The sequence below is a fragment of the Nanorana parkeri genome, unplaced genomic scaffold (assembly GCF_000935625.1).
Source record: "Nanorana parkeri isolate BGI_ZX_2015 unplaced genomic scaffold, ASM93562v1 scaffold3215, whole genome shotgun sequence".
Classification (NCBI taxonomy): domain Eukaryota; kingdom Metazoa; phylum Chordata; class Amphibia; order Anura; family Dicroglossidae; genus Nanorana; species Nanorana parkeri.
Window position 1 is genome coordinate 265 of NW_017309483.1, and position 13857 is coordinate 14121.

The 13857-nt window shown below is 45.2% G+C and overlaps 1 protein-coding gene across 1 annotated transcript; it reads right to left on the minus strand.

Annotated features, from left to right (window-relative positions):
* Positions 1-5558: 5558 nt before the first annotated feature.
* On the minus strand, positions 5559-6803 carry LENG9 (leukocyte receptor cluster member 9). Its single transcript, XM_018574765.1, has one exon. The coding sequence runs from the start codon at positions 6780-6782 to the stop codon at positions 5577-5579; it is 1206 nt and encodes a 401-aa protein (XP_018430267.1). The 5' UTR covers positions 6783-6803; the 3' UTR covers positions 5559-5576.
* Between the last annotated feature and the right edge of the window lie 7054 nt (positions 6804-13857).

Below are 13857 nucleotides of genomic sequence, written 5' to 3' on the forward strand. Positions count from 1 at the left end.
TTTGTATCAATTTAGGGAAAGTGCAGGCCTTGTGCTCATATTATACCGCTTGGCATTTGGGATCTGCATTTGCTCACAGTTTACACAGAAACATTCCATAACCGACCAACAATAAAGGAAGAAAACATCTAGTTTGTTACTAATTGAAAGATTTTAACACATTTCTTGAATACCAGTTTACAGTTGTCAAAATCTGGGGCTTTTTTTTTTTTTAATTCTTTATTTTGAGCCAACATTTTACAATAAACATACAACACATACACAATCGAGTAATGAGAAAGTACATATACAAACGTAATAATTAAAGCTACATCAGCTAGCCCCAATCGCTTAATTGGCTAAGGATCAAACATTAACAGCATCATGTCATATGCCACATCTGGGTGTTTGGGGGGATTGTAATGCCCAACTTAAATGTCATATTGTATGATAAGCCATGGTTTCCATTGACAGAGGAGGGTGAACCACGGGGTCTACCTGTCTGCTTTCGGGGGCTGAGGGAAGGGGCAGGACATCACACATCATCTCGGCGTGTGAGGGATGAAGAAGTGGGTATACAAACGGGAGGGAGGGCAGGACCAATATGCAAGTGTGAATGAGGAGGCATAGGGCAGTGGGACATGGTAAAGCCTGTCGAGCGGGTCACTCACTGGGCCCTTCCTTGTGAGCCATTTAAAGGAGGGAGATCATACAGAGTATGCTCTGCCCTCAGGGGAAGCCATGTACTCCAACCAGTAAAACCATGTCCTAGAGTAGCGTTCCTGCCTACCTTGAGAGGACAGAATCATGTCTTCCATTACCCTAATCTCCTCCACCCTGCGTATCCACATAGATATGGTAGGGGAAGAGGGAGTCTTCCAAAGACTAGGAATGCAGGATTTAGCTGCATCCATCAAGTGACGTACCACAGATCGGCCGTAGGCTTTCCTGGACATAGGAACGTTGTGCAACAGGAAAATTGAGGGGTCCAATGGTAAGTCAGATTCCATGAACTTCTTCACAATGTCGTGAACCGTTGACCAGAATTGTGCCAAGGCTGGGCAGGACCAGAAGAGATGGCGTAGAGTTCCCCCGTCTGCATCACATCTCCAGCAGACGTTGGCAACTCCCCCATACATCTTATGTAAGAGCTCCGGTGTTCGATATCATCTCGTAAGGATCTTATAATTAGTCTCCTGATACTTAGTACAGATCGATGATCGCAGAGTGAAATGGATAATATTCCGACTTTGGGCATCTGAGAACGTGTTCCCTAGTTCTTGTTCCCAGCGTGTCAGGAACACTGGTTTTCCGGGCTCTGCTGGCGTTACAAGAGTTGCGTAGATCTCTGATGCCTCGTCGGTGCCCTGGAATCGCACAATCTCTCAAAAGATGTACGTGCGGTCCCAAAACACACCGCTGGTGGTAAGGTAAGAAAGAAGTGTCTCAGTTGGAATACTTTCCATTGGTCCAAACCAAATACTCCTTCAGGGTTAGTAAGGGATACCATGGAAGGCCACGTGCCCCCACGTGTAAAATGGGAGGCCTTAAAGAGATTCCTGGCGATCAAGAATTGGAAAGGGCCAGACGAGGTTCCCGGTGGAAAGTCCGGGTTACCCAGAATTGGGTAAAGCGGTCAAAGCCTCACTAATCAGACGCCATCTGGTAAGAGCCTTCGAGCACACTGCAAGAGTAGTACCCATCAGGGGTGGGTCTTAAGCGAGTGGGGGAGAGTCGAGGGACACCATGCCGCCCTAGCTAAGATATAGGGCGACATGGATTGCTCCAGGGGCACCCATTGTTTCATAGGTGAGTGTCTACACCAGTCGACCAAACGAACCAGATGGCTAGCTACATAGTATTTCTGTAGGTCAGGAAGGGCTATGCCCCCTGAGTCTTTAGGTAGAGTCCGGAAGGAGTGGCTTAAACAAGGATGGCGATTAGCCCAGATAAACCTTGTCAGCAAGGAGTTGAACTGGCGAAAATACCCATTGGGGACCGAGATAGGTAGGGCTTGAAGATACAGGAGATACAGGAATTTCAGCAAAATTGTCATTTTGATGGCGTTGCACCGTCCAAACCAGGAAAAGAAGCCATTCTGCCAGCTGGAAAGGAGCGTGCGTACTTGTGCCAAGAGAGGTGGGAAGTTGTAGGTAAAGATATCCTTCACGTGCCCAGGTATTTCAACGCTCTGGTTGTCCATTGGAAATTAAAGCTATTCTGCAGGGATCGGGTAAGTGGAGTTGGGTTTGAGATTCCCATGGCAGTGGATTTGCTAAAGTTGATCTTTAGATTGGATAGCTCGCCATATGTCGCGAATTCCTGCATGAGATTGGGAAGGGAGATTACCGGGTTGGTGAGAGAGAACATCAGGTCATCCGCATAGGCAGAAACTTTGTATTCCGCAGATCCCTTTTTAACTCCAGTCACATCAATATTAGACCTAACATGTCCGAGGAATGGTTCTAGAGATAGGGCGAATAGCCGCCATTCACCTTAGCACATGCTGTTGGGATGGAGTATACTGCCGATACCCAGGATAACATGTGTTGTCCCAGGCCTATATGTTTCAAAGTAGCGAACATGAATTCCCAGGAGACCCGATCGAAATCCTTTTCAGCGTCAGTAGAAAGAAAGAGGCAAGGTATTTTGGTTGTCGCCGCATAATGAACAAGGTGACAGGTCTTGATGGTGTTATCACGAGCCTCCCGAGCTGGAATGAACCCCACTTGGCCATAGTGTATCAGGTCAGGCATGTGAGGGCTCAGTCTAGTCGCCAAAATTTTGGTAAACAGCTTCAGATCGGTGTTCAGGAGAGATATAGGACGATAGCTGCTACAAGAGGATGGAAATTTTCCATCTTTTGGGATAACTGAAATATGGGCGGATAGAAAGTCTCTGGTGAGCCGAGAGGTGGAGGACAAGGCATTAAAGGCCTGTGTAAAGCGGCCTGCCAGTACCGCGGTCATAAGCTTATAGTATTGAGTTGTGAAGCCATCAGGGCCAGGCGGTTTCCCGTTCTTCGTGGATTTAAGCGCAGCGGTAAACTCTTCCGAGGTTATAGGGGTATCTAGTGTATCCCTAATCTGCACATCTAGAGAAGGCATAGCGCTCGAGGACAGGTAGTAGGAGATCTTATCCTTTAAGGTGTAAAAGTAGGAGTAGTAGTAGGTAGTACAGGTAGTAGGAGATCTTATCCTTTAAGGTGTAAAAGTAGGAGTAGAGTCATGATGTATAATTTGGAGTAGTAATCTCGGAAGGCGTTAGCTATAGCTTTCGGGAGGGACTCTTTAGTCTGGTGGGATGTAACCACATGTGGTACGTAACCACATGTGGTACGTGGCTGCCGTTGTTCCCTCAGTGCTCTAGCTAGAAGTTTCCCGCATTTATCCCCCGACTCGTAACATTTCCTCCTACAGCGTGTAAGTGCCACTTTTACCTTATAGGAGGTCAGTGAGTTTATCTGGTGGCGAGTGGAAAGAATGTCTGCTAGTAGTGTAGGCGAGCCGGTCGATTTATGTTGAAATTCCAGGCCGTGTAGGGTATGCAAAAGATCTATCAATGCGGCCTCCCTCCGACGCTTGACTCGTGTGCCATGCTTAATCAGGACACCCCTAATAAAGACTTTGTGTGCTTCCCATAGAAGAACTGGGTCGCAGTCCTCTGAGGCCAAAATAGGAGTGTAATTCTTTAGTGACATCAGTCAGGATGAGTGGGTCTTGTAGGAGGCTGTCATTAAGGCGCCACTGCCACGAATTACGTGAAGGGTGGTCCGACAGAGCAAGGTGCAGACCGGGGCGTGATCCGACCATGTGATGGTGCCAATGTCTGTGGTGGTTATCATCGCTAAGTATTGGTGGGGAACAAAGAACATGTCTATTCTAGAGTACGTATCATGAGGTGTAGAATAGAAGGTGTAGTCTTTTATGGTCGAATGCTGTTCACGCCAAGCGTCGACAAGCTGGGAGCGATAGAGAGCGAAGAAAGCGTCTATTAGCTGTGGGAGAGAGTGAAGACTATCTCGAGGATGAGTCTAGGAATGGATCCAGTGTAAGATTGAAATCCCCTCCTAGAATCAAAATCCCTTCAGTATAGGTCAGCAGCCTGTCCAGAATACTGTCTAAGAAAACCCCCTGATTGGAGTTTGGGGCGTAGATTGCCGTGAACGTGACCGTCGTGTGGCCTATCTTACCCTTAAGAAGCAGGTATCGTCCCTCAATATCAGTCTGGCAGTTTATGAACGTCCAGAGAACCAGCCGTGAAAGCACTACAGAGACTCCAAATCTGGGGCTTTTTATTTTAAAAATCTGGAGTAAAAAAACCCAGGAATTATTATCAAAAGAAAGCAGATATTTGTTTTTCTGATTTTAACAAATATCTAAAAAGCGCAACTTGAATTTGATTGGTTGCTGTTCCCAACACAACTTTCTATTTCATATTCTTTTTCAAATATAAAAATTAGCTTGCTTTTATTGTATATATGTTAGTACAGGGCTCAAAATGTCAAGTCCTGAGCTACTAGCCAGGCCTTAAGAGTTACTAGCCACCAGTTGATCCTGCGATCGTACGATAATCGGCAGGTGTATGGGCAGCGTGCGACCGCTTCTACTGTAAGCTCGCACGACTTTCGTTTTCCAAGCATGCTGGATAAACCTGCTGAAAATCGTACGATTTTTGGCGGGCTGGTGGCGTGGTCGGAAGACGAATTCCGCATGCGCACATGGCCCACTCAGCACTGCAATCATCGGCAGCCCGCCCCTCAGCGTGGAGGGCTTGCGATGATCGCAAGTACGATCTGCCTGTCCAAGATGGGCAGATCGTACGAGATTTTAATGACCTTACAACCATCGCATAGCGAAAGTCGGTGCGATGGTTGTAAGGTGTATGGGCAGCTTAAAACACATTATTACACTTCTCAACGTTACACCCCCACCCCGCACAAATATAATACTAAAATTCCCCCGCACACAAAAAATAATACACATTGCCCCGATATAAGCCCCCCCACAAACATAAAATAATATACTCCCCCCTTATTAATCCCCCTATGCACATAAAATAATATACTCCCCCCTTATCAACCCCCCACACACATAAAATAATACACTCCCCCTTATTACCCCCACCACACAAAATAATACACTCCCCCCGAGCCCCCTCACCTGTCACGTCTTTGCAGGGATGGGGCTGTGAGCAGGATCGATCCCAGGTTATCTGGGGGTGATTAGTGAGGTCTGCAGCAGATCTCACTAATCACACCCAGATAACCTGAGATTGATCCTCCTCACATACATTCTTTCTTTTGGCCGGAGCTCAGAACTGTCAAAGAGCTCTGGCTGAAGCAAGCCAGAGCTGACAGGGGCAGCTCTGCGGTCTGCATCCGACACAGATGCAGACCGTAGAGCTGCTCCCGCAAGTCAGGTACGCGGTCTGCGACCGTGTGCCTGACATGTCAGCTGTCTGTGGGTCACATAGTACCAGGTGGTGGGCCGGAGTTGGCCTGCGGACCGGTACTTGGAGACCCAAATTTCCACTCGCCCTCACTTTATTTTTACTCGCCAAATGCGAGCAGGCAAGTGGAAATTTGTAGCCCTGTGTCAGTACATTGGCAGTTCTAGAAGTGTTGTATAGAATCCATCAGTGCGTCTTGAACTACTAACATAGCAAACGCTAATGCTATCAATATGTTGTGCCCCAAAATGAGTAATCTGGATACTGTTGTAAACCTCTGGTAGGAACAGAAGGCTGGGGTTTTTACTGGCCATATTTCTGGGCACTTTTGCTATAGTCACATGTAAGCTGTTGGAAGTCGGTGGATTTATGACTACTAAGCCTCTGCAGCGAAACCTTTGGTTTAGGGTATCCACAAAGCTTGACAATCCTGGAACAAACATGGGTGCCAAATACAGCACACGTGAATGAAAATCTTTCAGTCCATCAAAGCTTAAAATTAGGCTTGGAGAAAGGATCCTCTGAATTTCAGTCTTAATTTCTTGAAGGACTCGATGAACAAATTCTATTTCATCTGAAGTGACCAAATGCAAAAGGCACAATGTTAAATGAAGCTCTGGCAGGGGAGTTAGGAACTCTGCTATTTTTGTGTTCTGTTTTAACAGAGCATCTTGTACCTCTTTTACAGAGTTTCTCACTACTTCACTGCTAATGCGGACTGCAATAAAGTGAGTAGGCCTCACTTTTTTAGTGCTTTGCTTCTGCAAATTATTATCATTCTCATACTCTTCTTCTTCAACCAATAAATCAGGGGCCACTTCTTCAATTTTTTCCTCATCATTCTTTTCAGTTTGTACAAGAGCTTTGTGCTGTTCAATTATGTCTAAGATGGTCAATCCACTTCCTGTTGAACCGAACACATCATCTGTGCGACTAGTTTTGTCCCACACCACCAGCTTTTGATATTTAAAGTACTGGATGCGATGTTTAGGTATAGCAAGGACATCTACCCCAGCTGAAGCTAAATCTTCCCAACAAAAAGCTGAGAAAGGTTTTTCAATTACCCCCAAAAATCTATCAAGATAACCAACTGAAAAATGCTCCTTAGGCAAATTGGGGTCCCATTGTATTCTGGAGATGACATCACTGGCTGTCTTCATGGGAGGCTTTTTGCCTTTTGGTTCGCTGAATGCCTTGTCTATGCTTAAATTGTCTTTATTAGCAGTAGGCTGTGCAGAATCATCAGATGTGTCTACATGGGTGTTTCGACATCTGTCACCAAATCTACATGATCCTGCAAGAAAAAATTTGCATAATGTTTTATCAGATGGCTCCTGCTCAGGCTCTTCCATTTCATTCTGTGAGGTTATTTCTTCTTTTTTGGAATCAGCATCACAATCGCTCCTCTCCATTTCTAGTTAAGGTTTCTAAAAAAACAACAACAAAAAACACAAAAATGAAACACTCAAGTCAAGTTGTTACTGCCATCTGTGCCCCATTGAGATTTCTCCATGCTTCCTTTCTCATAAGCACAACAGGAAGTGCATAGAAATCTCCCCAAAGTGAGGAGAAATTCTACCACTGACAGAGTTCACCTTAACAGGAGTCCTTACTGGTAGATATGCCACTATGACTGTGCCAGTGACATTTTTTTATTTCTATTGTTTTTCAATCCCTGTGATAATAGTCACCAGCAAGGATGTAACTGCTGGAATAGAGAGGACGGGTATGATGCTGGAATAGAGAGGACGGGTTTGATGCAGGAATAGAGAGAACCGGGTATGATGCAGGAATAGAGAGGACGGGTTTGATGCAGGAATAGAGAGGATGGGTATGATTCAGGAATAGAGAGGACGGTTATGATGCAGGAATAGAGAGGACGGGTATATGATGCAGGAATAGAGAGGACGGGTATGATGGTGGAATGGGGTGCAGAGGAGGGTTATGATGATGGAATGGGGTGCAGAGGATGGGTATGATGATGGAATGGTGTGCAGAGATGGAGAGGACGGGTATGATGGTGGAATGGAGTGCAGGGATAGAGAGGACGGGTATGATGGTGGAATGGGGTGCAGAGGAGGGTTATGATGATGGAATGGGGGGCAGAGGATGGGTATGATGATGGAATGGTGTGCAGAGATGGAGAGGACGGGTATGATGGTGGAATGGGGTGCAGAGGAGGGTTATGATGATGGAATGGGGGGCAGAGGATGGGTATGATGATGGAATGGTGTGCAGAGATGGAGAGGACGGGTATGATGGTGGAATGGGGTGCAGAGGAGGGTTATGATGATGGAATGGGGGGCAGAGGATGGGTATGATGATGGAATGGTGTGCAGAGATGGAGAGGACGGGTATGATGGTGGAATGGGGTGCAGAGGAGGGTTATGATGATGGAATGGGGGGCAGAGGATGGGTATGATGATGGAATGGTGTGCAGAGATGGAGAGGACGGGTATGATGGTGGAATGGGGTGCAGAGGAGGGTTATGATGATGGAATGGGGGGCAGAGGATGGGTATGATGATGGAATGGTGTGCAGAGATGGAGAGGACGGGTATGATGGTGGAATGGGGTGCAGAGGAGGGTTATGATGATGGAATGGGGGGCAGAGGATGGGTATGATGATGGAATGGTGTGCAGAGATGGAGAGGACGGGTATGATGGTGGAATGGGGTGCAGAGGATGGGTATGATGATGGAATGGAGAGGACGGGTTTGATGCTGCAATAGAGAGGACGGGTTTGATGCAGCCTAATACAGGTGTGAATGCAGCCTAATACACTTATACACTCTTCTCCCCATCTCACATAAAAAAAAACAATCCTTGCACATAAAATAATACACCCTACCCCCATACACATAAAAAAATACCCCCACACACATGTATATATATGTATATATATTAAAAAAACATTGCTGTTTGCCAGGATACAGAGGAGCAACAGCAGAGGAGAGCAGCTCCCATTTTTTTTTATCTTTACTCGATCTACACCCCCTCCCCCCTCTCACAGTGTCCGTCGTTTTCTCTCCCTCTTCCCCCCCCTCCTCTCTGAGGGGAGGGGGGAAAGAGTGAGACACAGACCGACCATGTGGAGAGGAGGGAGGGAAGCATGAGAGAGACCGACCAACGCTAAGAAGCAGCTCTCAGCGTCGATCTGTCTCTCTCTCCCCTCAGTCTCTGGCTGTTACATTACATCCCCCACCCCCACCATCCCTGGAGCCTCTCTCTGTCTGACTCTGTTGAAAAATACATAACAGAGAGTGCTCCAGGTTTTAGGATTAGCAGTACATCTGGAAATTCTGGAATGGAACCAGGTGGAAACACTTACCTTTCCCATCCAGTCAGTCGGACTCGGCAGGCGGCGGCAGCAGCAGACATGCTCGTCGGCTTCTTCCTCCGCGCTTCTGCCCGGGCAAACTAAGCTCCGCCCCCTGTAGGCACTAAGCTCAGGGGAAGATACCAATAGCGCGGGGGGCGGGACCAGGCAAATTTAACTTTTAATAGGGGGCGGGACCAGGCAAATTTAACTTTTAATATAATTCAATACGAAAAATTATGGCTTGGAGCTACGGGCCCCCCTAGTGGCCTGGGCCTGTGACACTGGTATCGGCCGTACCCCCCCGACGACAGCACTGGCTCCGAGTGTCTGAAATGTATCCAGGCATCCCAAATTGTGGAGAGTTTCAACTCCGAATTCCACAGGGGGGCTGTTAGATCTCCCATTACGTATAAGTAATTTATCTGAGTGAGCCAGATCTGTAAAGTGGGAGGGTCAGCTTCTCCCTCTCTATTTCAAAGTTTTTATTAGAGTTTTTACAAACATAGATCAGCAGTCATAATAACGGGACCATGCATTACACACATCACTGCAAATACAGGTGATCAGCAGATGTAACATATAATACTATAATAGTCCTGTAATACACCGTAAGAAAGCAGACTATTATGGGCAACTTAATGATGGTAGCTGCCATCCCTTGGGCGGGGCAAACTGGAATGGGCGGGGACCTGCCGTTTGGCGGGAAACCTCCTGTTCGAATGTGCACAGACTATAGGCTCACCCCGGCCACTGTTGTGACACACGCCGGGGTATTTAGGCAGTGTGATGTGATGCGGCCGAGTAGATGGTGGAGTGAGTGGAGATGTGGAGGGATCGGCGGGAGAGGTGGTCCTTGGTTCTCCTGAATCCTTTTTAGATAAACCAAATGTAAGCCCAGATAAATAAAGGTTACCATTTAGCATCAGATGTTTTTCCATGCCATGAATATGGATTTTTTGGTTTATCAAACGGTGACGGTAATATCCCCCTCCTCCTCCTCCCCTCCATATAGGTGGAGGGGCAGCATATGTGAGGAAATGTTTATCCAATTAGTATCTAAAATACATGTGGAATACTAGTTTAGTTTCTTTGGTACTGTCCCGTGCTATATATATACTATTTGATAACATGTTAAATTTGCAGTATCCATAGATGGGGATTTAACCTTACTTCTGTACTCCTGTACGTCCCTCACTCCCCACGTCATCTGGGCGGTGGGTTCTGTCCCCCTGGAGATGCGGACTCATTCATCACTGGCACCCCTAACAACGTTATTTATAATTATTTATTTAAATGGTTATCTATTTTTTAATGATTACTATTATGTGATGTAAAAACCTGTATCCTTATAGATAGACATATTTATACCCATGGTATTCAAATATTGCAGGCAGCCTCTTATCTTCCTGAGGAAGCTTTTTTAAGCAAACGTGTAGAAGGCTGGACCCACAGTGCACGGACACAAGACTGGATATGTTAATGAAATTACATGATGAATCTTTATATATATTTATATGAAATAGATGTTAAAATGCTTACCTCAATTGTTGATGTTGTGTATGTGGCTGTGCGGTCCAGGGAGGCGTTATACCTAAAATCAATTTTAAATCCCTTTAGGGTTGTTTTGTGGATACAATATTGATGAGCTTAAACAATGGTTTTCATCTTTATCTATCTATCTATCTATCTATCTATCTATCTATCTATCTATCTATCTATCTATATAAGTAAAAAATATATTTATCTCAAGACATTTGTGCAATATGTGTTTTTCATGCCTAGAGTGACACCTTAAAAGCCCCACATAACCTATTTTTTCTTTACACAATTATATGTAGGGGTGTGGTGTCCTGTTCCTTCTGGTGGCTCAGAACCTTTTTCTCTTTAAATATATTTAATATGCTTGTTAAACGTTCATTTAGCATGATATTATCCATTCTGGTTATAAATTCCCTGTACGATATTTGTTGCTTCTTCCAATTACCAGCCAAAGTGAACTTAGCTGCTAGAAGAATAAAGTGGGAAAGTGTTTGCTGGTGTTTATTTACAGGGCCGGCCTTAGGTCTTTAGGCAGATGCTAAAATCCTGAATAATCATACCGCCAGGGAGGTTAAACTAGGTACAGAGTAGAATGAAAAATAGCACACTTTAGATCCCGTACAATGGGAACTTGGAACAGTTTGGACATTAATTTAAAGATTTTTGACCAGAAGATGGTAGCGAAGGGACACTTCCACCAAATATGAAGCATGTCAGCCAGAATACTGCACCCACGAAAGCAGCAGCCTGAAAGCGCAGCTCCCATATGCGCAGTACGGGAAGGTACCATGTACCATCTCATGATCACCTTATATGCCACTTCCGTCCAGGAGGCCACTATGTAATTCTCCCATTTCTGGACATAGGAATGAGAGGAATAGCTCGAAAGTTTATTTAATTGGGAGTATAAAATTGTAATTAGACCAAGCCCTTCTGGAGTATACAGACAAAGATGCTCAAAGCATGTGAGAGGATGTTGCGGATCCCTTATACTCGCCAAGGACGAGATCCAATGGTGAAGCTGAAGGTATCTGAACAATTCAGATTCAGGTGGTTGCTTACGCTCCTTGATATACTGCCAAGTAGGGACACAGTTAGAACGAAAAAAATCATAAACCAAGGCATAACCATTGGCTGGCCACCACTTAAAAGGTCAGAGGCGTGGAGGCTCCTGGTTTAAATAACGGTTGTGAGAACAATGGTAAGAGAGGTAAGTACGGAGACAGTAACCTTGCTGAATACTTGATCGTGTCCCAAACCTTCAGTGCATGTGTCATGGGCTTGCTCAGAGTTTTGGGCCAATCACAGAAGGGTAACCAAGGCAAGGCATGCAGTGGTATGGGAAAACAAGTTGGATTTTCCAATAAAATCCACAGTGGGATTTTATTATTTTGGTGAATAGAGATGAGTGGTAGAACTTGTGAGGCCTGATAATAGAGCCATATATTAGGCAATCCAATACCTCCATCTCTTTTATGTTTATATAAAGTGGTTTTAGAAACTCTAGTTTTCTTGGGGCGTCAATTAAAATGTAATTTTCGCCGCTGTAAGGAACGTAAGGCGAATGGTGATACTGCCACAGGTAATGTTCGAAAAAAATAAAGAAGTTTAGGTAGCAATGCCATCTTAATAGCAGCCACTCTGCCAAACCAGGAGAGATTAAGGTTCTGCCATTTGTGGTTGGACCACCGTAGATGTTTTTCCGACTGCTGGTCCAACAGCAAATTCAACTCAGTTCTCACAGAGGACAGCTGAGCATATATTTTAAGGTCATATCCATTTTTCAGGGAGCGGTCTTGGCGTTCCAGGCTCTCCTGCAAGGCATCAATTTTTGGCAATTTTTCTGCGAGTGGCTAACTCAATCAGTTGTCCTCTCATGGTAACCTTATGTGCTTCCCATAAACTCACTGGGGAGGAGACCGAGCCCTCATTAACTTCAAAATATTGGCGAGCACAGAGCTCGATATAGGGTAGATTATCAATAGTAGAAAGTAGGGAGTCGTTGATTCGCCAGTGGCTTTGTCTGGGTCTATTACCTTCCAGGTCAAATTGTACTAAATTGGGGGCATGATGCGACCAAGGGATAGCTTTAATGTTCGCTTTGGAGAATGAGGGCAGACATTGTTGAGTAGTGAAAACATGATCTATTCTACACTAAATTTGGTGGGGATTCGAGAAATACGTATAATCTTTTGTTGTGGGGTTCAGCTCTCGCCACACATCAACTAGGTGGTTATCACTCAACATAGTAGAGAGTAGAAGGTTGTCAGAGGTTGAGGGCCGTCCCTTAGGCGAGACCGCAATTTGTTTTCATTCTGTCTTGGTAAGGGTTGATAACTAAGTTGGTATCCATGCCAGTAGCGACAGTCCTCTGGTGTGGCGTTTAATTACTTGAAATAAGTGGGAGAGAAACCGAAGTTGGTGTGTGTTGGAAGCATAGTAAGAAACAATGGTTACGTCAACATCAAGTATCATCCCCAAGAGGATAATATAGCGACCCGTTGGGTCTGCAATTTGTTTATCACAAACAAAGGGGAAGGTTTTACGGAAAGCAATCAATACTCCCCTTTTCTTTTCGTTGAAGTTTGCGCAATAGAACTGGGGAAAATGCTATTGTAAGTATTTAGGACAGGATACAGTGTCAAATTTAGTCTCTTGTAGGCATACTATATGCACATGACAAGAGGAGTAGTAATTAAATGCTTTATTACGTTTAGAGGGGGAGTTCAGGCCTTGTACATTGTGGGAGATTAGGGTGAATTTAGCAGCCATCATTTACCTTTCCTGGGAGCACAGATAGTAAAACATCAACCTCATACCACTTCAGGAGATGGGACCGGAAACGAGCCAGCAACCGGAACATCTGTCTCGGAAGAACAGTAGGTCGCGAGATACAAGGAGGGGGAGGCAAGAGAGAGAAGTAAATAACATACCCAGAGAAACAGTAAAGTAACACACGTAAAAAAACAAAAAAAATAAACAACAATGCATTTTGCATCTAACTGTCCTTCAGGACAGGAGGGACAGGGAACGGGGCGGGGGAAACCCATCCCGATGCTTGTCATGGTGGGGGGCGCCATCCACCGAACCCTACAAGTTCAGTTACTAGATTAATACCAGAGATTGAGCGGACCATAGGGGTCTAACTCGATCATGGCAGTATGTCCCCGTTTGTATATATAAAAAAGAAAGAAAAAGGGGACATAAACAATCAAACATGGTCACATGGGACCTAAGGCCACACTGTGTGAGCATTAAATGAATTAACGCAACCTGGAAAGTAAAGGTAAGCCAGTAGCAGCCAAACAGAATGTAAATAAAGATGAATCAATTTAACGGCAAGAGTCAATGTGCATTTAGGCATGTAAACCTGAGAAAAAATATTTTTTTTCAGAGGAAAAGAACAGGAGAACGTTCCAACACGCTACTGAGGATACAGTAGGAGAGGTGGGTCAGGAAGGTAGGCATGTCCATCTTCAAGCCGGGTCAAGGAGAGGTGGTAGGTCCCTAATTGCCTCGACGAGAGGGAACGACGCCCCTCTCTTCTGTTCCAAATGGGGCTCAGCT

Excerpts from the sequence above, each read along its gene's own strand:
- LENG9 (XM_018574765.1), bottom strand. The coding sequence starts at position 6,782 with ATGGAAGAGCCTGAGCAGGAGCCATCTGATAAAACATTATGCAAATTT.